Source organism: Oncorhynchus tshawytscha, linkage group LG09 (genome assembly GCF_018296145.1).
Source record: "Oncorhynchus tshawytscha isolate Ot180627B linkage group LG09, Otsh_v2.0, whole genome shotgun sequence".
Lineage (NCBI taxonomy): Eukaryota > Metazoa > Chordata > Actinopteri > Salmoniformes > Salmonidae > Oncorhynchus > Oncorhynchus tshawytscha.
The window spans coordinates 25093093-25117489 of record NC_056437.1 but is presented as its reverse complement, the minus strand read 5'-3'; the positions used below and the strand labels follow the sequence as shown (position 1 = coordinate 25117489).

Here is a 24397-nt window from a genome sequence, read left to right as displayed (position 1 = left end):
TTACACCCCACATTTCTGCACTACAAATGCTGAACCAGTACATCCTGTGTAAATGGCCACAAAATCCTGATACACAGTATCCAGACGTCTCTTAAATAAATCAGATGGATCATCACACTACCCATCTTTCTTTTGTATCTCCAACACTTCTAGATCAACTACTGGAGGCGGGAGTAGCCATGGTGGATTTACAGGAATAGATACCGTTGGACTAAACTCCCTTCCATACAGTCCCATCTCCTTTGTCTGGGTATTACTCACTCACCCAAAGCTTATGTTCTGTCTTCGCTCATGTTCCCAGCATGCCTGAAAAATTCCTTTTGCAGGATGAGACACCCCATGTCCCTGTAGGTTGACCCAATAATTATTTGCCAGCTACTGTCTTCTAATCTGCAATGGCATATCCCCTATCTCCACCTGTAGTGCAGCCACTGCAGACGTCCAAAACGCCCCACTACATATTCTGAGTCCTTGTCCCTGTATCACATCTAGCCTTTCCAATGATGTCCGGACTGCCGAACCAAACAGTATACTGCCATAGTCTATTACAGATCGGATCAATGCAACATACATGGTCCTCAATGAGGAATGCCCAGCCCCCCACTCCTTCCCCGTCAGACAGCGCATCATATTTAGCACCTTTTTACACTTTCCCACCACTCTCTCAATGTGTTCTGCCCAGGTCAGTCTAATGTCAAAGTATATCTCAAGGAACCTGAAGGCCCCCACCCTCTCCAAGTTTCTCCCATATAACCTCAAGCATACCTCTTCTCCCACGTTTCTCCTGGTAAAGAACACTGTCTGAGTTTCTCTATAGAGAACCTGAATCCCCACATTAATGCCCACCGCTCTACCTCATCAATTGCTTCCTGTATCTTCCTGATTATGTAGGCACATTTCTTCCCCTCTTCCATAAGGCCCCATCATCTGCAAATAACGACCTCCCAGTATCCGGCTGTACCTGAGAGTAAATGCCATGGATCATGATACAGAACAACAGAGGACTAATCACACTCCCCTGTGGTGTACCATTATCCACCAGGTAGCTGCCTGATAGGGACTTTCCCACCCTCATCTGGATAGACCTTCCATTCACATAAACTGAAATGAGGCAAACTATTAGAATATTTGCAACCAGGAAATGGATTTCTGTATAGGGAATATACCACCCTGTACCATGAAATACAAAGGCGCAACCAAAAACAGCTAAGAAAAATAAACTTTTCCGAGGATGAAATAGAGATGCTAGTGTCAGGTTGGTTGAGTACAAACAAAAGGTTTTATTTGGCTCATTCAGTTGTGGTTTGACCAATAAAAATAAAGACATAGCTACAAAGAAAAGACCATTATGACAATTGAAGTTGCTTTAGCAATGACAAATATACTTCATATGAGTAGGCAACACATACCAATAAGCCATTCATCCTCAATAGCTCCCTGCTGGTGTAACCAATGTGAACTGGCTAGCTAGCTTGTGGCGTGATGGGTAACGATGCTTCGAGGGTGGCTGTTGTCTATGTATGCAGAGGGTCCCTGGTTCGAGCCCAGGTAGGGGTGAGGAGAGGGACGGAAGCAATACTGTTACACTGGCTTATAGGCCAACAATGCTGAATCAGTCATGCCACCACATTCAGTAGGGTCTTTTGCGCATAACTTATCACCTGCACATTGAGTCTTGAGCCTTTTCTGTTCACATAGTTTAACTAGTTTTGGGATAGTGCTTCTATAGCGATGTAGTTTCCGTCTATTGCTCCATTTGTATTTATAACAAACAAACCCCTCTTGATTTCAACCTGTTGTGCGATGGTGTATGGAAATGGTATGTTCGTTTTGATGATGATTGCACCCAAAACATTGGCTCATCAAGGGCTCTGAGATGCTGATCGACAAGATGCCTCTGAAAATTGCCCTTTGCCAAAAACCGAAGCACTTTGGATGTGCACAGAAATGGCATTATTGGCACGTGTTTGGCTTTCTAAAGTAAGTCTTAAATTCTTGCAAAAATCATAGAAGATTGGTTTTGGGAAACGATAACTGATGAGCCAATCTGTACATTCTGCACAAAAGACCCACCTGTCTTTAAAAACGTGCTCTCTGCTAAATGCAGCCCGTGTCAAATCTTCCAACAGAGCAAGATCAGCCATCTCTCATTGATTTCCCATTATCTCAGTCTTTTAAAGTATTTCAACAATATGTGTTGAAATTGTGAGAGTAATAATTAAGTCATTGTTCATTTTCATTGTGAATTCATGCAACATATCTTGACAGGCTAAAATGTGACCACATAGATGCGTTTGTTACGGTAAAAATCCAAATAAAGTACAGTAATTAGTTTAATTAGAGGCACGTGTGAAAGTGGAACCTAGGCCAGTGGTTCCAAACCTTTTTTGGTTACTGTACCACCAACTGAATTTTGCTCTGCCCGGAGTACCCCTGAAGAACTCCTCATGTGCATTTTACCAGTATGTCTATAGATGTATGACTCTTCTCAAGTACCCTTAGAGGTCCTAGTACCCCGGGTTGGGAACCATTGGATTAGGTACAGTAAACTATGTTTGACAAGCAGTTCCCTATTCCACAATTTGGCACTGTCAATTTACACACACTCTCCAGCCAAAGTTTATTTTGATAAATCTCACTTTTCGTGGACATTACCCCACGCATGGTTTACGCACAGATTTTTCCCTACGCATGATTGATAAATGCGGCATCGGGCATTTTTGGAAATTATATATATTTTTTACAAATTTAAAATAAATTGGTCAATTTACAAATTTTATTTTATGATTTTCCTTTTCCTTGATAATTCCTATGAACAGTCAGGACGATTGACTGGAATTTCTACTTGGCCTAGGCTACTCGTCGTCGAGGACAAGTAGGAGGGTGTACTATTGAAAATATAGGGAACGAGGCAGCGAGGAGAAGTTTGTTTTCTTGTCAGTTTAGTAAAAGCAATAAGCAAACTTGCAATCGGTGATCACCCTAGCAGAAGAACCCAATTCCTGATACGATGTATGACAACTATTTTCCACGGATGACAATGTTATTTTCTATCGTATCCAAAGCTCAAGCTTTATTCGAAACGCCCATTTTTGTCTCTACTAAGACGAGAGCAAGCAGTGTTAGAGCGCATGCTCAAAGCGTCGTTCTACGCAAATTTGCGCCAACTCCATGGTGAGGATGAAGCTAGCACTGTCAGGGCTGATGCTTTGCTAGCATTTATTCATAACAATAATACCAGCTACAGTTTCTGCGCTGTTTCCCCCGATATACAAGGATAATACTTCATCTATTTGCAATTATATGTCAGGTATGTGAGCTACAGGTGTAAGATTGTATTATTTTATTATGGAAGGGAACAAATATGCCTCTGTAAACAGCATTATAGCTAACGTTAGCTTCAACCACAGGCGTAGGGACAAGCACAACCACCATGTACAGTACAAAGCTAGGCCTCAGTAAGGACTAAGGCCAAACGCCGAATATCTTTTATCCAATTTGGAAACAAGAAGGAGTACTTTGTCTTTTTGCATTACACGGTTGGGACAACGTGGAAGATCAACAATTCAAGGCTGACCAAGCTAAGGATTTCATGAAGAAACGACTCTTCGTCTTTGAACTGTAAAGGGAGGCATTGTATTGAATCTACCTCGGAAACAACGTTATGTTTTCCAAAAACCATTAACTAGTTAACTAATAGGAACTTGTTTATTTCCCCAAGACTGTTGTCGATTTAGGAAATAATCTGCTTGAAGGATTCGTTATTAACGGAGCTCTGATTGTTTGCTCACTTCGGCTGTTTGAATGTGGGATAAAATGGAGACCCCAGCGATTGTCTATGATCTTGACACCTCTGGTGGTCTTATGCAGGTAAAGCCTTTACTGTTACTATCACGATTACAAATGGTTATAACATGTTTGTGTTGTTTATCTAGTAGTAGCTAGCTAACTCACTAGCTGGTATATAGGGCGAAGTGGCAGTGCAATGTTTGTAGCTAACTAACGTTACTACTAGCTAGCTAAGCTCTCTAACGTCGTTAGCTAACTGCTGGACGCCATTGCTCTTTCAAGCAAACCTCTGCCAGAAGTCATGTTACCAAACCGTATCAATTCAAACCATTGACTGAAATTGGTACATTGTAGCTCATTTAAATGTGGTTTGTTGTTCTATGGCAGACTTGCCACTACAGTAAATACGGTGCAACAATGTAGGTAGCTAACCAGATCTATCACTGCACTATTTTCCTGATATTTTAGCAAATACAAGCATTGCTTGCGCCTCCCAAGTCTGAAGATGGAGAAAAAAGAAGTCGGAAACCAGATAAAAATGCCCGGAGAGCAGGGAGAGCCACGAATCACGACACTTGTGACAGTTGCAGAGAGGGAGGCGACCTCCTCTGTTGTGATCATTGTCCCGCCGCCTTTCATTTACAGTGCTGGTATGCTTATATCTTTCAATTTACAGTAATGACTTCCCGGTGTTGAACTTGCAAGGAAGGCAGCATGTGTGGTTGCCAAGTACCCAAACGACTTCATGGAGTTGAGCACAGACAATCGTGTTTTTAAATGAGCCTTCAATACTTAAAAAAATAAAATTCTTAAACCCTTACCATGTACCTATGTTAGTCCTCTGTTGCGAAACTTTGTTGAAATCCATAGTTTTGAATAAAACGTTAATCAAATACAAAGTATGGATTTCAGCAAACAAAAAAGCATGCAACAACAGAGGACCAACAGGTACAAGAATTTACACTTTTTGAAGTAATGAGTCAGTTCAATAAAAAAAAGTAGTTGAGGAACTTGGCTACATTTGTGGTTGTCTAACAACTCTGTGGGTAGCTGACTACTGACAGACAAGCTCCTAGTAGCTCTTGTTGGCTAATCTAATGCACATTCTTTGCCAAATTGTGCCGCTGTAGACTGTTTTCAAAAATATTCTGCCACATTATTTAGACCTACATGTTAAAACTCTGTAGCTTTGTACATGTTAAAACTCTGTAGCTTTGTACATGTTAAAACTCTGTAGCTTTGTACATGATAAAACTCTGTAGCTTTGTACATTTTAAAACTCTGGAGCTTTGTACATAACTACTGTAACTTGTGTTGTTGGCCATTTTTCTGTTGACATGTCTGCACTCAATTCTGCACTTAGCTACTTAGCCTTGCTTCTCTTCAGTCAAGGATGACAGATTTTTTGCATGCATTGTCTACCCCACTTAGTCATCTCCTAACAGCCATTTCCACTATATAATGAGTTTGCGGATGTTGGTGCGGTTTAGTCAAGTATTTCTGCTGAAGCAGTGAGGAGCTCTGGGAACCTGGCAGTGCAGCCTCACTGACGATATGAATAATCATTAACCATGGCATGTGCTGCTGGGAGCTAAGCACACCAGAGCTGGTGGCATGAGGCACCTACCAGAGCAGAGGCCTTTATCCTCATAGCCTGCACTACAGTATATAATTTTTGCCTATGAGTTCTGCAGGGTTATTTTTATGTATTTTTTTTTTGCTCATTGTTAAGACTTCTTCTAGGAAAGTGTTATCAGTGCAGGTTTTTGCTGAGGAAAGTGGATTGTTATTTAATCTTGTGGTCCTCCTTTTTCTTTTGGTGCTCATCACTGCAGTCTTTGTCTTTCTTGGAAAGCTTGAATGAATCCATGTTAGTTTTGGACCAGCAGCCTTTTTTTTAATTATTATTTTTTTTACCTTTTATTTAACCAGGCAAGTCAGTTAAGAACACATTCTTATTTTCAATGACGGCCTGGGAACAGTGGGTTAACTGCCTGTTCAGGGGCAGAACGACAGATTTGTACCTTGTCAGCTCAGGGGTTTGAACTCGCAACCTTCCGGTTACTAGTTTTCAATAGATCCAGCACATACTTTTGCCACTGAATCACGAGACTGTGTCTCCAGGGGCCTTGGAACTCTGCCTAAAAAGAGCCGTTTGAACTCATTCCTTCTCACCTGGCTTTCATCGGCTACAGGTCTCTAGCATTTTCAGTCATTTCAATTGAGAAAAATGGCCTGGGAAAACACCATACCTCTGGAAATTGTAAACTAGGCTACATTGTGAGGGCATTGAATGTTATGAATTGCTGATTTGCATTGAACTTCCTTGCCAGCTGTTTTGCTAATGCTTAACTTGTGTTGAACCTGCAGCAACCCACCCCTGAGTAAGGAGATGCTGCCCCCTGGAGACTGGATGTGTCATCGCTGCATGGTGCGCAGGAAGGTGGGTCAAGTCTGATGAAACATGGGGAGAAATAACCTTTTTGTTTGTTAAGTGTTATGTTGAGTGCTTCATTCATCTGGATAGGTTGGTGAGACTAGTGTAACCAGTGCTTTTCAGACTGTTTACATGTTTTTCTTGTGTCATAGAAGCGGGAGCTGAAGAAGGAGCAGATTAATGGTCTGCTGGAGCGCCAGCTGTCTAAGCAGTCTTCCTCCCCTGCAGCAGAGTTAGAGCTTGCCCCAGGCACCCTGAGGCTGGACCCCACGGCAGCAGTAGGAGGCACCACAGGGCTGAGGGCTACAGCTGTTGCCCAGGTCCGTCTCCTGGAGAGGAGGCCCAGCAGCAGACCCAACACCCCCACCTCCACCGCCTCCACAGACACCCCCACGCCATCGGAGCAGAATTACATGGATGACGACATGCTAGACGTGGAGGACGACGCCCAGGGCTCGGAGCCCGAGAGCTCCACCTCACACCTCAAGAGGCCCTTTGACCTTCTGATAGCTGCTGCCATGGAGAGGAACCCCACGCAGTTCCAGCTCCCCAACGAGCTCACCTGCACAACTGCACTTCCAGGAACTAGTAAAAAGAGGAGGAGAGATGAGATGACAGGAAAGAATGTGAAGCGACCGCAGCACGAGCTGGACCACAATGGGCTGGTCCCACTGCCAGTGAAGGTCTGCTATCCCTGTGGAAGGTATGGACAACAGGAAGGCCAATGTTTTAATAACAAAATATCAGTGCCTTCTATTGAACTTTATTTTTGTGTAGGCTAACTGGGATTATTTTGGCACCAGATGTTACATTCTTTCTAAGCTTGGAGAACGAATCTGGAAAGAAGATATCTTGTCCAATTATATGCAGATCACACACGATTTCAGCTGTTTACTATGAAAATATTCAATATGCCATTTATTATATTGAATGCAGCGCCATCTTCTCTGGCTGGGCTAAGTAAAGCATTCAAAAGAGCAAACAGTGCACCATTATAGGACTCTGCCTGTGGAAAGAGGAGCCGTAATTACTAGGAAAATGGTACAGTCTCCCAGTGGAGAGGGAAAGGAAACGACAGAAGGAGACATAACAGTATGCAGACTATCTTTCAGAACGCATGGCTTGGTCTTAAATGAGAGGCAGGCACCCCATTGGAACAGCGTTTTGGATTCAATAGCAGTACACATCTGTTCAGCAGACATTTTTGTTTGAAGGCATTCCTGAATGCCAAACAGAGTTTGTGTTTTGTCATATTTATTTATTTGTTTTGTTTTTACAGCAGTCTATTAGAATCATGATATAAAGTAATATTTGCCTAGTTTCTTTTTTTTCTAATATTTTCTTTGTATTGGGTTGTGCGGCTGAGAATCTTAAAGCTAGTTCGTTATTTGATCATGGTGGCCGGGGGAGATGTATTCAACTGACTGGCTACCCCATTTAAACTTTTTTTATTTTTTTTATTTTTATTAAAAAGTCAGAAGAGTTGTAGAGTTTGTCTTGACATGTTTTCGGCGGCACCACAATGTTGCTATGTGTTATTTCTGACCCTCTAGAGCGCCTCTATGGGCTGGCATCAGAGCCATGGCTATGTCAGGAATACCACAGAATTCAGAATCACATGGCTGGCCAGAGAGAAGGGGGAATTCAAACTATCTCACTGAGCATTTTATATATTCTGGAATGATGAGCCTTGGGGCTTGGCTTGGGGTCTCTACCACAGATACACTGCCAGGATTCCAAACAGTGTTCAAAATCATTCATCTCTTGTCCTCAAGTGATCCCCTTGTTCACTAAACTGTTAGGACAAACTAACCCTAGCTCTATTTTGAGGATATTTTACAGTCTACTTGTTTGATATCAGTCGTATATCTAACCCATCATGTTTTTGTCAATCTCCTCTGTTTGTGTTGTAGGAGCTGCAGGCTGGCACCATTAATCCAGTGTGACTATTGCCCCCTTTTGTTCCACATGGACTGTCTGGACCCCCCTCTTACTGCCATGCCCGTGGGCAAGTGGATGTGCCCCAATCACATAGAGCACATGGTGGTAAGTCATTTTTGTATTTTATTTCACCTTTATTAAGTGTGGTTGTGCAAGTAAGCTCATAGTCACACACATCCATGTGTTGAAACATGAAGTTTTAATGGTATTGACCTGATTTTGTGCCCCTCTCTCCCAGCTGAAGCAGAGGAGCCTGACGTTGAGCGGCCGCTGCCAGCTGTTTGACCAGTTTCAGGACAGGATGTCCCAACACGCCGTCAAGGTGGATTTCCTGCAGCGGGTGCATCGTCTCAATCCCCCCGTTCGCCGAGGAGCCCACACACACCTGAAGAAAACCCTCAAGGTCAGCCTATTAGTCACTGTGAAATATAACACACCACCTCTGTGTTCACCGTTGTCACATCCTGTAACTCAATCTATTGTGTGTCTCTTGACAGGTCCCTGATGCTATAAAGTCCCAATACAAATGTCCCCCGGCCATGATGGCCCCTGCTGGGATCCGCAATGGGGAGCTGATCTGTAACGGCAGTCCAGAATCCTCCCACCAGCACCTTACACCCTCTCAGCACTTAACGAGCGAGGACGAGCAACAGGAGGTAGGACACACTGGAGTGTTACGCAGCAGTGATATACAATGTTTCATGATAGTAAACAAATCCAATGTCTTTAATACTGATTTCATGTGTTTTGTTTTCCTGTATTGTCTCCCAGTGGCTACGTGACGTCATCACACTCCAGTGCAGCATAGTGAGACATCTATCGGCCAAGCAGAAGGAGAAGCCATCGTCTGAGTGGGACTCTGAGCAAATGAACAAGGCCGACATCAAACCTTGTGGAACAGCAGAGGAGGGCAGTGCAGTGTGCACTTCTAACAGGACAGAATCGCCAGCCTCCAAGCCTAAGGCTGACAGTGCAGCATTTTGCCCCCAGGGTGCGCCTGCACTCGCAGAAGGCAAGTGTAGCATGTGTACAGAGAAGCCTTGTCATTACTGTGGGCCCAGTAATGTTAACAGTCCTCTGGAGCAGCTGGCTCGGACCAATGGGAGTTCAGAGGCCTGCAGACAGGATGACCTCTACAAACTGAGAGAGCCCTCGGGTCCTGATAGGCCTGTTCCTCAGACACCAGCAGGCCCTGGCCCGGAGTTACCCAACCACACTGGAAGAGCTGTGGTCAAGACTGAGAAAACCCTGTTAAAACCCTGTGCAGTGACATCATCCCCATGCACCAGTCCCTTCAAACCAGAACCCAGAGGTCCCTCTCCACCTCACAGACCCTCCCACGGCACAGAGGGCCCTGCTCGGACCACTAGCAGCAGCACCGCAGTGACCCGTGCCCTCACCCCACCTGGAACACCATACCAGATCAAGGGCACGACCAAGCTGGGCTCCACTGCCCCACCAGCAGGTGGAAAACTCAATATTGATGCTGTGACCCCCAGGAGTGGTTCTCTGCTCCCCAGCTCTTTCTCTATGGGAGACCTGTCCAGCTGTCTGAAGGCTGTGGCAGACTGCCATGGTGGTAAGTCTCACCTGACGTAATAAGATCGACATTTTGATTGGTTGCACATGTGAATAATTGGTGAGGAGAAGTTAGATCCACACTAACTGAATTCACTATATCTCTTTAACTTTGATTATTTTCCAGAGATTCAGATGAGTAGTCTAGATGAGAAGTTTATTGAACTCCTGGCCTGGCAGAGGATCCAGCAGTTGTTTGGCCCTAAAGCTCCTTCCCCTCCACAGAGCAGCTGTATCAGCCTACCTCCTGTGCCACAACCCCAGCCTACGGAAGGTAAGAAACCCTTGTTCATTTTCAGGACCACCACCCAGTGTTCCCTATATCCCTCTCTCACTCTGACTCCCTGGCCATTCCCTCACTAACCCTACCTCACCGTCTTCACACCGATCATTCTTTCCATTTCTATTAACGTCCGTTGCTTCTATCCCCCTTTCATCGTCATGTTTGTAATTTCATCCCTCATTTGAATTAGTTTGTCCTATATTGTTAACTTTGATTGTTCTGTATAAAGCATCATTTTGAGGAGTTAATGTGTTATTTATTTTCTCAGCACAAAACAAGGATATCCAGGCCAGGGCTGTGTTTTATCCTTTGACTGGGAAAGGAGGAGCTTGTAGTATGTGCTACAGAAGCCTGTACATAGGAACTGGTAAGATTCCCTCTGTCCCAGATAACCCAACATGACCCAATGGCAGGAACTCCTTTTCATGTAATGGTGTCTTCCATCCCTGGCAGATTTAGCTGACTTGGCTGTGTCTTGTTGTTTGCAGGTGCTGACATGGACGTGTGCCTTACAAACTATGGTCATTGTAATTATGTGTCAGGCAAACATGCCTGCATCTTTTATGATGAGGTGGGTGGCTCATTTATTTCACAGTCAAACATGTTCTTGGTATTGGAAACAATTTTATGATTATTTCTGTACGAGTCAGAAGTTAAGTATAAATATGTTTCAGATTTATATTTCCCTGCTTGAGGGATTATTTTAGTAGCTGCTCTGTAAATTGAGTATTTTATTTTGTCATTTTTCTTGCCTCGATCAGAACACCAAGCAGTATGAGCTTCTCAACTACAGTGAACACGGGACCATGGTGGATAATGTGCTGTACTCCTGTGACTTCTCTGAGAAGACTGGCCCCAGCCCCTCCAGCAGCCTGGTCTCCAAAGTGCAGAACATTATCAGTGAGTGGAGCTCCTCTGTCACCACTTCCTATAGAAACAGGAAGAAAGTAGTTTACCTTCACCTTTTAGTAATGACCATGATGGCATATTTCCTAATGTTGTTAAAGCAGACACAGATCTGCTTTAATAGAGATGGACCTTGCTTTAACTTGCTTTAACAAGATCTGATTGTTTGTAATGTCTTTTACCCACAGAGCGCTGCAAGAGGAGGAAACAGGAAGTGGAAGGTGTGGGGGAGCCCATGGTGCTAGAGGAGGGGGTGATGAGCCAGTGTCAAGGGACTTTGTCCAGATCCTGCTGCGACTGCAAGGCCAGCAGCTCCAGTCTGATTGGGGGCAGTGGGGCAGGCTGGGAGGGCACTGCCCTGCTCCACCACGGCAGCTTCGTCAAGCTGGGCTGCATGCAGTTTGTCTTCAGTATTACAGAGTTTGCCTGCAAGCAGCCCAAAGAGGAAACCCTGACTACCCCAAACACCACCTCCACTGCCACCTCCCAGAGCCAGGAAGGAACAGAACCCTCTGACAAGCACACCTCCCAGCTCCACCAAGTGCCAGTGATACAACCTAACCCTGTCCCCTAGCTCTGTTCCCACGTCAACAGAACCAGGCTCAGCAGCTGTACTTGTATACTGTATAAAATAAAAAGGGAAAGCGTTCTTATTTTATGTTCATACATTTGCATGAAATTAAGTATTTTTAAGGCTCATATTTTGTGGGCAAGTTGCACATAGAATTTATATTTTTTGTAATTGGACAACTTTGGCATTGAAAAAAGGGATGGTTTATCGTAGACATGCGAAAAAACAAGCAACGTCACTTGTAAAGTACCCAACTTGTTGTATTTTGTGCCAGTAATGATGCTTCTTTCTCTGAAAATGCTACTTTTATTTGCTCTTTATCATTTTAGTTTGTGTACTGTATTTGAAAATGTAGTTCAGATGTTTGTTTTGCTACTATTGCACTACAGGTAGCAGCTATATATTCAAACTTATGTGTACACATCCATGCTTATACATACATGGGTGTGTGTGTTTTAAATATCCACACACAAATGTACATAATTAAGAATTATTTTTCAGCAGAACAAGGGAAGCATAGGATTCTGTATGCAAACTCAAATTATGGCCATTTTGGCTTAAATCTGTACAGTGCTTCATGTGAATTTTGTGCAGTAGTTTTCAAAAGTGTTAGTCCAGTTTTTTTCAATACTATGTCAACATAGTAAATGGTCTGTTTTTAGAAATAATTCATCAGAAGTTTATGTACTCTGTAAATACAAATCCACTTTGACTTTGTTTCTTGTCTGTCATAATGTAAATACCTAAAGATTTTTAAGAACAAGCATCAGTGAGCACTTTGGCTTCTGTCATTTCATTCGTTGCTAACTACCAATTGTAGATGTAGGCTACATAGTACATACTGTAGCAATCCTTTCCTAGGTAAGCTAGTGCCGATCTCCCCTAAATGGGTTAACCTTATTGGAGCAGTGGTTAGCAAGCTTGCCTGGGAGACCCACAAAGAGACATTGCATGTCATCGTTTGCTACAATGGTGTCAGGAGTGGGATGTTGCATGTTAGGCCATTGGTGAGTTGTGTACATGTGAGGGACTTCATAAAATGAAGAGTGGGGGGGACACTCCCAAACTGAGGAGATAGTGTAACGACCTTTGTTTAGGTAAACTAGTTTGCCAAGACTGGGGTTCAAGAACCGAAAGGCGTTTTGCACTGTCTCTGTTTGCTACAATACATGCAGTAAATGCACTCATTTTTTGCCGCATTGGTTAACGTTTTACCATGGGCTGTGAGTAGCTTGAGTAGCTTGTAACTCCATGTTTGTTACAGTGTATTAACATTGCGCTTAGCTATGTTTGTTCCGGTGTAGCTTTGAACTGTGTAGTGTAGGTTTGAGGTCAACTAGGATGTTTGTTATTGTACGAGGAAGTCCGTGTTTATAACCACTAGGTGGCACAAAAATGAACTTTTGCCAAATTCTTGAACCATAATCAACTTGTTGCATAATTTGTTAATTTTATAAAGAGGGAGTGCCAGGACAAAGGGCGCGTTTATTGCCTAGCGCAACAGCTACATCAATTCCTATGACGCTGTAGTTCATACTTATGTACAGTCAGAAAAAGTACTGTACGAAGATGTTCACACTGCTTCTTGTCAGCGCTGGTCTCATCGCACTTTATGTACTTCGTAATTGGTATCTCAAACGACCAAGATGTAAAAGCAATGCCAACTTACATGGGAAAACTGTAATCGTCACTGGTGAGTTTGTACATTATAAAACAATGTGACACTAATGGTGGGCAATTATTCATCATCTTGTACAGTCAGTAAGTGACCGTTATCTAATGTTATGTACCGTTATTATTGGTGGTCATATGGGACTGATTCCGCATTTCTTTGCTAAATTGTAGAATTGTATTTAAAACATTTGGCGTTGGATATGAACTAGCCGTCTATGTGGGTGCGTCCCAATGGTGTCTCTCCAGGATCTAACACAGGCATTGGGAAAACAACAGCAATAGATCTGTCCAGAAGAGGTGCGAGGGTTATAATGGCCTGCCGAGATAAGCAGAGGGCAGAAGCTGCCATCAGTGACATCAAGAAGGTAAGAGAGGTGTCAGATGTCCATGTCTCACTCCAGATGTCTGGTAAACAGTTGAACCTTGCTGTAGTTACATGTCTTTGACTGAGGGGGTGCCAGTGGATCATACATGGACGATATTACTGTAGTTGCCTCAGTCAGGTTCACCCCTCACCCTGTCCCTCTCATTCACATTTTACAGATAGTTGTGCTCTGGTCACTAGCTGATTAATTTGTTGACGGGTTGGTTTATTAGTCTCTATAAAGTGAGGGACACAGAGCATCTGACTGGTCATTCTTACTTTCTCAGGAGACTGGGAACAATGAGGTTGTGTTCATGGAGCTGGACCTTGGAAGCCTACAGTCTGTGCGATCTTTTGCTGAGACCTTCCTGAAGTCTGAATTTAGACTCGATATTCTTGTCAACAACGCTGGTGAGTCATGCATTGCTGGCATGAGTCCGGTATTTAGTGTGATATTTCACATTGTGTTATAGTCATATTTGTTACATGTTGCATCCTCTCTCAAACACACCAAATCTCAATGGATTATATGGCTGGTTGGTTTCTTAATATCAAATCAAATGTATTTATATAGCCCTTCTTACATCAGCTGATATATCAAAGTGCTGTACAGAAACCCAGCCTAAAACCCCAAACAGCAAGCAATGCAGGTGTAGGACATAAGAATATACAGCAAACCTGCATTAACAAAGCAGTGAGGGTGTATTTCTTTTGAAAACATTTGTCCTCTTTATGCAGGGCTTATGAAAGGTGGCAAGACAAAGAATGGCGTGGGAATGATCTTTGGCGTTAATCACCTCGGCCACTTCCTGTTAACTGTGCTGCTGCTGGACCGTCTGAAGGAATGCGGTCCGAGTCGAGTGGTGACTGTCGCCTCCAAAGCTCATGAGTATGGCAAAATCGATTTTAACTGCCTGAGTACCCACAAAGACCTGGCTGTTGGAGAATCTGAATGGGCTTTGTTTAAGAAGTATAGTCATAGCAAGCTGTGTAATATGCTCTTCACACACGAGCTTGCCAAAAGACTGGAGGGAACAAATGTCACCTGCTACAGCTTGTGTCCAGGTCAGTGCTTCAACACTTTATAGCATGTAAGCAAGACCGGATGGTATGTACTGTAACTGTGCAGAAATATACAATATGCTTACTAGTTCTGTTTATTTTCTATCACAGGAGCAGTCAAGACTGAAATAGGCCGGTATTCAAGCTTCTTGTGGTGTATGATGTCGGCACCTATCCTTTCGCTCTTCTATATGGACGCAGAATCTGGGGCCCAGACTACACTCTACTGTGCCCTCCAGGAGGGTATAGAGCCTCTGAGTGGATGCTACTTCTCTTGCTGTGCAGTACAGAAGGTGAATGCCGGCGCCAAAGATGACGCTGTGGCTAAAAAATTGTGGGAAGTCAGTGAGACACTTTGTGGCATGTCTTAATGCAAACACAGAGACCCTGCTTTTCACTGTATTTATTAGGGCCAAAACCCTGGTGGGACAATCCTGAAAATGTGTTGCTTTTCCTGATAATTCTTAACAGAGATGTATTCAAGTCCAATTAAATGCTGGAAATCTGTTCCATTCCGTTACTCTTAAGTGTGGCAGTGGGTGAAAAGTCAAAGTTATACTGAAAAGATTAAATCGATTGATTGAATATTGAATAATAAAAAAAAGCTAGGCATATCCTCTCCCCTTGTGTCAAGACTGCTACTTAACTATTCCAGAACAACCCTAGGCCTAGGTGATATGTCTCTGGGGAAGTGTCTCTGTCCCACCACATCATTTTTTGCTAATGCATGTAGACTCCAGACTGAGGAGAAATAAGGAGAAATCCACACAATGCGTCTCTGACCACCTCCTGGGTCAGAATGGCTACATTTACACAGGGAGCCCAATTATAATTTTTTTCCTATTAATTTGCCTTTTGATCAATCACATCAGCTCTGAAAAGATCTGATGCGAAAATATCTGATGTGATTGGTCAAAAGACTAATTTTAGTGGTGGAAAAAGTACTCAATTGTCATACTTGATTAAAACTAAAGATACCTTTATAAAAAATGACTCAAGTGAAAGTCAACCAGTAAAATACTACTTTAGTAAAGGTCTTTAAGTATTTGGTTTTAAATATACTTAAGTATCAAGAGTAAAAGTATAAATAATAAATAAAAAAATCCTTATATTAAGCAAACCAGCCGGCACCATTTTTTTCATTGTCGGATAGCCAGAGGCACTCTCCAACACTCAGACATAATTTACAAATGAAGCAGATGCTTTGTGAATCTGCCAGATCAGAGGGTGTAGAGATGACCTGAGATGTTGTTACAGGAATTATATTCCTCTATGTTTTAATACCCAATTAAAATTAAACACTCTGTCAATTCCTAAGAATTTGTAAGACTCTTATTTGCATAAAATGGACAGAGACCAGTCTCAAAAATCAACCAGCTGCGTTTATTCTCGAGAGTACTGAACATGATACAGTTTACCACAGATTATAAACTGAAAATGAAATCATTAGTTTTCGTACTACCCCGTCTCATCAACCAGCAGTATAATGGCTGCATAGTTCTCAAGCCTTCCCACATCGTCTCTCCCTAGTAAGATCATTTACGACCCAAGCCCAGGTCTACCTGTGTAGATAAACATTCTAGCCAGTCTGGCTATAAGTTCATTCATTTCTACCAAGGAACAGACAGTCATTGTTCTAATTCTTGATTATATTTACACACATTATATTCAGTACTAAGGTTAAAAAGAAAATTCATACATCTATACAGTAACATTATAGTTTTCTGATTAGTCAGTCCTGATTGAAATGTATACATAATTAGTCATTATTGATTAAAAAAATCCCTTAACAGATGTTCTCTTGATAAGTGTCTGAATTTCACAGTCCTGCTAAGCATAAAAAATGTAACGAGTACTTTTGGGTGTTAAGGAAAATGTATAGAGTAAAAAGTACATTCTTTAGGAATGTAGTGAAGTAAAAGTTGTCAAAAATGTAAATAGTAAAGATACCTCAAAAACGACTTAAGTAGTACTTTAAAGTTATTCTGCCTAACCCTTGTGTGGTGTCCGGGTCTGTGGGACCCATTTTCAATGTTCACTAAAAAGAAAAATAATACAGTGAATTCTTTTTTCAACCTGAGACTCATTTGCCTTGGCTCGTTTTCTGTTAAGAACATGTAAAATAACACATTTGTAACGGCATTCTTCTATCTCCTCCTCTGATGAAGAGGTAGAACAAGGATCGGACCAAAATGCAGCGTGATGATGATTCATAATATAATTTTAATGAAAGAAAAAACAATACAAGCGGAAACTACAAAATAATGAAAAGTGAAAACCGAAACAGCCCTATCTGGTGCAAACACATAGACAGGAACAATCACCCACAAAATACACAGTAAAACCCAGGCTACCTAAATATGGTTCCCAATCAGAGACAACGAGAATCACCTGACTCTGATTGAGAACCGCCTCAGGCAGCCAAGCCTATGCTAGACACACCCCTAATCAGCCACAATCCCAATGCCTACAAAAAAAACCAATACGACAAAACAAACCCATGTCACACCCTGGCCTGAACAAATAATTAAAGAAAACACAAAATACTAAGACCAAGGCGTGACAGAACCCCCCCCCCCCAAGGTGTGGACTCCCGGACGCACCTCAAAACCATAGGGAGGGTCCGGGTGGGCGTCTGTCCATGGTGGCGGCTCCGGCTCGGAACGTGGACCCCACTCCATAAATGTCTTAGTTCCTCCCCCTTGCGTCCTGGGATAGTCCACCCTCGCCGCCGACCATGACCTCGTAGTCCTCACCCAGAACCCCACTGGACTGAGGGGCAGCTCGTGACTGAGGGGCAGCTCGGGACTGAGGGGCAGCTCGGGACTGAGGGGAAGCCCGGGACTGAGGGGAAGCCCGGGACTGAGGGGAAGCCCGGGACTGAGGGGAAGCCCGGGACTGAGGGGAAGCCCGGGACTGAGGGGAAGCCCAGTACTGAGAGGAAGCCCAGTACTGAGAGGAAGCCCAGTACTGAGAGGAAGCCCAGTACTGAGAGGAAGCCCAGTACTGAGATGAAGCTCAGGCAGGTAGTTGGCTCCGGCAGATCCTGGCTGGCTGGTGGATCTGGAAGAGTCTGGTTGACTGGCAGATCTGGAAGAGTCTGGTTGACTGGCAGATCTGGAAGAGTCTGGTTGACTGGCAGATCTGGAAGATCATGGCTGACTGGCAGATCTGGAAGATCATGGCTGACTGGCAGATCTGGAAGATCATGGCTGACTGGCAGATCTGGAAGATCATGGCTGACTGGCAGATCTGGAAGATCATGGCTGACTGGCAGATCTGGAAGATCATGGCTGACTGGCAGATCATGGCTGACTGGCAGATCTGGAAGATCATGGCTGACTGGCGGATCTAGCTGCTCTGGCTGCTCCATGCAGACTGACAGCTCTGGCTGCTCCATGTAGATTGGCAACTCTGGCTGCTCCATGCAGATTGACAGCTCTGGCTTCTCCATGCAGACTGGCAGCTCTGGCTGCTCCATGCAGACTGGTAGCTTTGTGCAGACTGACAGCTCTGGCTGCTCCATGCAAACTGACAGCTCAGGCTGCTCCATGCAGGCTGACAGCTCTGGCTGCTCCATGTAGACTGGCAGCTCTGGCTGCTCCATGCAGACTGGCAGCTCTAGCTGCTCTATGCAGACTGGCAGCTCTAGCTGCTCTATGCAGACTGGCAGCTATGGCTGCTCTATGCAGACTGGCAGCTCTATGCAGACTGGCAGCTCTGGCTGCTCCATGCAGACTGACAGCTCTGGCCGCTCCATGCAGACTGGCAGCTCTGGCTGCTCCATGCAGACTGGCAGCTCTGGCTGCGTTGAACAGGCAGGAGGCTCCGGCAGCGCTGTAGAGGAGGAAGGCTCTGGAAGCGCTGAACAGGCGGGAGACTCCGACAGCGCAGGAGAGGAGGAAAACGCTGGCTGCGCTGAACAGGCGGGAGGCTCCGGCAGCGCTAGAGGTAAGGAAGGCTCTGGCTGTGCTGAACAGGCGAGGCGCACTGAAGGCCTGGTGCATGGTGCTGGAACTGGTGGTACTGGATCGAGGACACGCACAGGAAGCCTGGTGCGGGGAGCTGCTACCGGAGGACTGGTGTGTGGAGGTGGCTCTGGATAGACCGGACCGTGCAGGCGCACTGGAGCTCTTGAGCACCGAGCCTGCCCAACCTTACTTGGCTCGATGCCCACTCTAGCCCGGCTAATACGAAGAGCTGGTATGTACCGTACCGGGCTATGCACCCGCACTGGAGACACCGTGCGCTCACTAGCATAACACGGTGCCTGCCCGGTCTCTTTATTCCCCCGGTAAGCACAGGGAGTTGGCAGAGGTCTCCTACCTGGCATCGCCATACTCCCTGTGAGCCCCCCCCCAATACATTTTTGGGGGTGACTCTCAGGCTTCCATCCGCGTCGCCGTGATGCCTCTTCATACCAGCGACTCTCCGCTCTCGCCGCCTCCAGTTCTTCTTTGGGGCGTCGATATTCACCAGGCTGTGCCCAGGGTCCTTTTCCGTCCAATATCTCTTCCCAAGTCCAGAAGTCCTTTGATCGCTGCTCCTCACGATTAACAGGAAGAGTTGGCTCAGGTCTGACTCCTGACTCTGCCACTCTCTCCCCGAGCCCCCCCCCAATACATTTTTGGGGCTGCTTTTCGGGTTTCTTTCTGCACCGCCGTGTCTTTCTCTTCGACTCCATTCTCCTATAGCCCTCTTCGCACTGCTCCAGCGAATCCCAGGCGGGCTCCGGCACTCTCTCTGGGTCGACCGCCCACCTGTCTATTTCCTCCCAAGTCATATACTCCATACTCCTGCTGTCCATAACGTCCTCCCATGTCCATTCCTCCTTTCGCTGCTTCTGCTGTCGCTGCCTGTTACCACGCCGCTCAGTCCGGGTGTGGTGGGTGATTCTGTAACGGCGTTCTTCTATTTCCTCCTCTGATGAAGAGGTAGAACAAGGATCGGACCAAAATGCAGCGTGATGATGATTCATAACATAATTTTAATGAAGGAAAAAACAATACAAGCGGAAACTACAAAATAATGAAAAGTGAAAACCGAAACAGCCCTATCTTTTGGGTGTTAAGGAAAATGTATAGAGTAAAAAGTACATTCTTTAGGAATGTAGTGAAGTAAAAGTTGTCAAAAATGTAAATAGTAAAGATACCTCAAAAACTACTTAAGTAGTACTTTAAAGTTATTCTGCCTAACCCTTGTGTGGTGTCCGGGTCTGTGGGACCCATTTTCAATGTTCACTAAAAAGAAAAATAATACAGTGAATTCTTTTTTCAACCTGAGACTCATTTGCCTTGGCTCGTTTTCTGTTAAGAACATGTAAAATAACACATTTGTAACGGCGTTCTTCTATCTCCTCCTCTGATGAAGAGGTAGAACAAGGATCGGACCAAAATGCAGCGTGATGATGATTCATAATATAATTTTAATGAAAGAAAAAACAATACAAGCGGAAACTACAAAATAATGAAAAGTGAAAACCGAAACAGCCCTATCTGGTGCAAACACATAGACAGGAACAATCACCCACAAAATACACAGTAAAACCCAGGCTACCTAAATATGGTTCCCAATCAGAGACAATGAGAATCACCTGACTCTGATTGAGAACCACCTCAGGCAGCCAAGCCTATGCTAGACACACCCCTAATCAGCCACAATCCCAATGCCTACAAAAACAACCAATACGACAACACAAACCCATGTCACACCCTGGCCTGAACAAATAATTAAAGAAAACACAAAATACTAAGACCAAGGCGTGACAACATTTTCATTGAGTACACACTGTGCACCCCCCCTACACATTTATATTACATATGTGGGAGTAGGGTCCACTGGACCCAAGGGCAATAAAAGTGTGGGGAAGTGTGTGTGTAGGTGAAAACAAGTACAAATGAAACAAAAAGGTTTGCTGTGTGCCTTCACTCTGTCTTCCTCCTCCCTGGGCCTGCTGTTTCAACATAGCACCAATAACCTGTCTGTCTCCCGCTTTTCTCTCACTCTTTACCCTTTGTAGTGTGTAAGACTACAACATGTCTTGCGGGAACCTGCACAATGGTATTACAATACATTATTTCGATACATTGTAAAAAATATTCTGTATATTCCCACACTCTACCCTTGCCAGCTGCAAATTGGGGGAGGGACACAACAAATAAACAGCTATGCATGTGTGGCTCCTTACCACAATCAGCATGGCAAAAATAATCTCTGCTCAGGGCCTTAGAAATCATTTTTGCAGAGGTAGAAGCTAGTGAAAAAAATGAGATCACCAAATGAAACACACTCGTGACTGTACCTTAAGTGTCCATGGACCACTCCCTCATTCTCAAAAATAGAAATATTGTTTAATTATTCAAACTTTTGATGCCCAAGGGTCTCTCTGTGTTCCACAGTTTACATTCCATTGTCGAACACTACAGAGCATAGGGGCAGCATATTTTATGACCGACCATAAAACAGCTGACTTCCCGCTCTCCCTCTCTATGAGAGAGAGCACGCTGTAGAGTGGATCCACTCTTACCTGATCCTTCAGATCGTCACAGGAGAGTTATGACAGAAGTAAGGATTCCGCCCGACCCACAGAACCAACAACTCCAATACAAGAAGTTAGTGTGAGTGATGTTGTTGCATGTGTGTGTGTCTGATTCTCCTACCCTGGCCTGCTGTAGCTATATATGTGAGTGAGATGTTAGTAAAATTCCTGAACTAAATTATTCCATCATTCTAGATTGCAGCCGGTAGCAACAAGAAAAAGCTCTGCGATGTGTGTGGACCCAAGAAGGACAGAAAGACACAGTACACATGCCTCAAGTGCAATAAATACATTTGCAACACACACAGAGTAAAATTCTTTCCCTCATGTGGTGTGTAGACCAGCCTTAATTTGTGTTCAATGGGGCTCATTTATCATTTTCATAAACTAATGTATGTAAAATTAGTCCTTCCAATTTGTTCAGTTCAAAGCAGTAAATATCAATAGTGGAGAGAAAACCTGGTTTCATTTATATTTGCTCAAGATAAACATGATTTATTCCACCCATGTCTTGATTATAGCACTTTTATTGATAAATGTGATCCAGCAGAGGTAAATGGCAAATATCAACCATGTATGCTGTCTATATTGCTTGTAATTGATATGTCAACATCTAACTATTAAGTGTTTTAACATAAATTGTTATATATGTATTGTTTTAATTTAAAAAACAATAATTCTGTGGGTCCATCATCAGACCTGTGATCATTGGGTGAATAACAAAAACATGAACACCACACAAGGGTACTTTACACCACTGCCAATTAGTGGAAATAATATCAGAATTGTGCTGCCTGTCTAAACGCTGACATTAATGTGACTTGTGCATCTAGATCTGAAGCCAGGTCTACGCTTGACAGTTTATGCAGCTTTGTGTTCTGATCATTGAGTTCTGATCACTGAATTCCGAACATGTAATGTGTCTACACCTACCTTGAAATGTGTCTACCGTGTCCATGTTGTGTCTGGATTCCCTTTTCCCGCGCTATATTGAAATGTCTGTATGCATTCTGCAAATGGTGGAACAGGCTAAATCTGATAATAACACAACAACTTGATGGCAGTTGCCAACTACTGTAGCTAACTAGCCAACTAACCTCTGACAAGCCAGGTAGCTAGCAAAGCTGAAGGGATTGCAAACAGGATAGCATAACTCTTGCCAAACAATAAATTGTTTTCCTAGTAATGCTGGCTAGCATTTATGAAGCCAGAAAACACTTTAATGAAAAAAGATGCCTCTCGCTCCCGAAACACGTTTTCTGGAGACAGTGCTGATGTGCTGATGACATCGCCCACTGTATACACTTTTGGTTGCCTGATTGCATCCAGACTGAGGAGAAATTCGTACACAATGGATCCTTGACCACCTCCTGAAGTGGTCAGCCAGATCAGAATACAATCTGATCACAATGCTACTTTTGTGCATCTAGACCATAGCCGTGGGAAGTAGTGGTGCTGAAGGTGCTGCAGCACCCCCTGAAAAATCTTAATAAAAAAATATTCTGAATAAAAAAACATACAAAAATTATAATAACAAAAGTAGTGCACTGGGCCATTACTAGTCATGATTTCCTCGATCAAAGTTTGTACTGACAGATGTAGCCTATTGAATAGCCTATCATTACAGGGCTCTACAGGATGGTAGATCTCCAGGAACAGGGTTGGAGAGCCCTGTTATAAAAGATGCATAAAATGCAACCTCCAATTGCAAAGTCTGCCTATGCCCACACATATTATGTCAAGGAAATTGTATATTTTGAATTCCCTCAAACACCAAGTTAGGCATGCCTAATTTCAAAATAGGCCATCATTACTGTCAATCTGAATGATAATTATTCACGCCAATCATTTGATTGATCTCAATCAGTTTCATAGGAATAGCCTATACATTTTGATCTTCTTGAACTACTGTTTCATGAGCGAATTAGTGCAGAGGATGTTAACAAAGTAGTAGCCTCTCTTGTATTTTGTTTAAATCAAAGCATACATCCTGCCTGGTGGCTCTGTTGAGTTTTGATGCATAAGATTTATTTTTGACTCTTTAGCTTCAACTAACCATCATAAAATCTCAATAGAAATTAGGTGTTTTTGGTGAAACAGTAACATTAGCCTATATGCTACTATGCTATACTAATTTGGTTTGTTATGTAAAATGCAAATTCTTTAACGGCATTCAAGAGAAGGTGAGGACCAAGGTGCAGCGTGGTACGTGTTCATAATTATTTTAATAGAACACTGAAAAATACAAAAAACAACGTGAACGAACAAAACCGAAACAGTTCTGTTTAGTACAGATAGGAAACAGTAAACAACTACCCACAAAACCCATGTGGGAAAGAGCTACCTAACGATAGACAGCTGTCCCTGAATGAGAACCATACCCGGCCAGAAACAAAGAAATACAAAAACATAGAAAAAAGAACATAGAATTCTCACCCTAGTCACACCCTGGCCTAACCAAAATAGAGAATAAAAGGCCTCTCTATGGACAAGGCGTGACAAATTCATCGTTATGTGATCTTGCGAGACATTGACTCAGCTTTGATCTTACTTTACTAAAAGAGCACCGTTGTGAGAAGTGATAATCTTCTATTTGTAATACTAATAAAGGATGAGTAGTGTTATTGTAAATGATTGAAGTGCCCTTCATGGTTCTGAAAGAACAGTGCTAAATAAACTTTGATTTGATCAGCTTGAACACATGGTTATTACAGAATAAAAGAAAACAGAGGAGTGAACTATCAATTCATATCATTTATTTTCATAGATTTAATCAATAAATCAATTGACCAAGTAGTGAACATGAATCATTCATACGTAGAATTGCAGGATGTTAGTTTTAAAACAGCCATCAAATAAAGCTTTTGGTCTAGTGTATTCATGCATCTAAATAAACTATATTCTAAATGCATTATTACCTTCATATTTTGATAGCAGAAGTCACATGTAAGTGTCAAGTGTTAACACAGCGTCAGTGGTCTAGACCTGTCTTTTTAATGCGACCATGGTATTCTGAGCAGAAGTCGAACAAATGTAGATGCGGCCTCCTTTGAGTCAAGCCCACTACGAAGCAATTGAATAGTAAATCCGGACAGGTTTGTTCAGAATATTGTACCTACAGGGAACCAGTGGGACAGGTAGCCTAGGTCTCACAGGTAACAAAAAGCATGCTATACAACTAACCACGTTATATTCACGGGTTGCACTTCTACGAGGTGAGATAGAGATGTGTCACACAACCGTGCAAAACCATC

General features: G+C 43.4%; 2 protein-coding genes across 5 annotated transcripts; both read left to right on the top strand.

The window, feature by feature from the left end:
* The first annotated feature begins 2931 nt into the window (after positions 1-2931).
* LOC112257623 (PHD finger protein 12) lies at positions 2932-12281 on the top strand. 4 transcript variants are annotated; one of them, XM_024431334.2, is made up of 14 exons: positions 2933-3174; positions 3722-3870; positions 4258-4439; positions 6160-6232; positions 6379-6929; positions 8140-8272; positions 8406-8570; positions 8665-8823; positions 8939-9746; positions 9873-10019; positions 10297-10395; positions 10517-10599; positions 10790-10928; positions 11123-12281. In XM_024431334.2, exons 2-14 carry the CDS (start codon positions 3805-3807, stop codon positions 11506-11508), a joined length of 2991 nt encoding a protein of 996 aa, XP_024287102.1. In that variant the 5' UTR covers positions 2933-3174; positions 3722-3804; the 3' UTR covers positions 11509-12281. The 4 variants fall into 4 exon arrangements, with proteins under 4 accessions (XP_042182631.1, XP_024287102.1, XP_024287101.1 ...); XM_024431333.2 differs by having other exon boundaries at positions 2933-3310; XM_024431332.2 differs by having other exon boundaries at positions 2933-3621.
* A 678-nt stretch (positions 12282-12959) lies between these two features.
* On the top strand, positions 12960-15224 carry LOC112257624 (dehydrogenase/reductase SDR family member 13). Its single transcript, XM_024431335.2, has 5 exons — positions 12960-13198; positions 13426-13544; positions 13831-13954; positions 14282-14608; positions 14717-15224. Exons 1-5 carry the CDS (start codon positions 13045-13047, stop codon positions 14974-14976), a joined length of 984 nt encoding a protein of 327 aa, XP_024287103.1. The 5' UTR covers positions 12960-13044; the 3' UTR covers positions 14977-15224.
* Positions 15225-24397: the final 9173 nt, after the last annotated feature.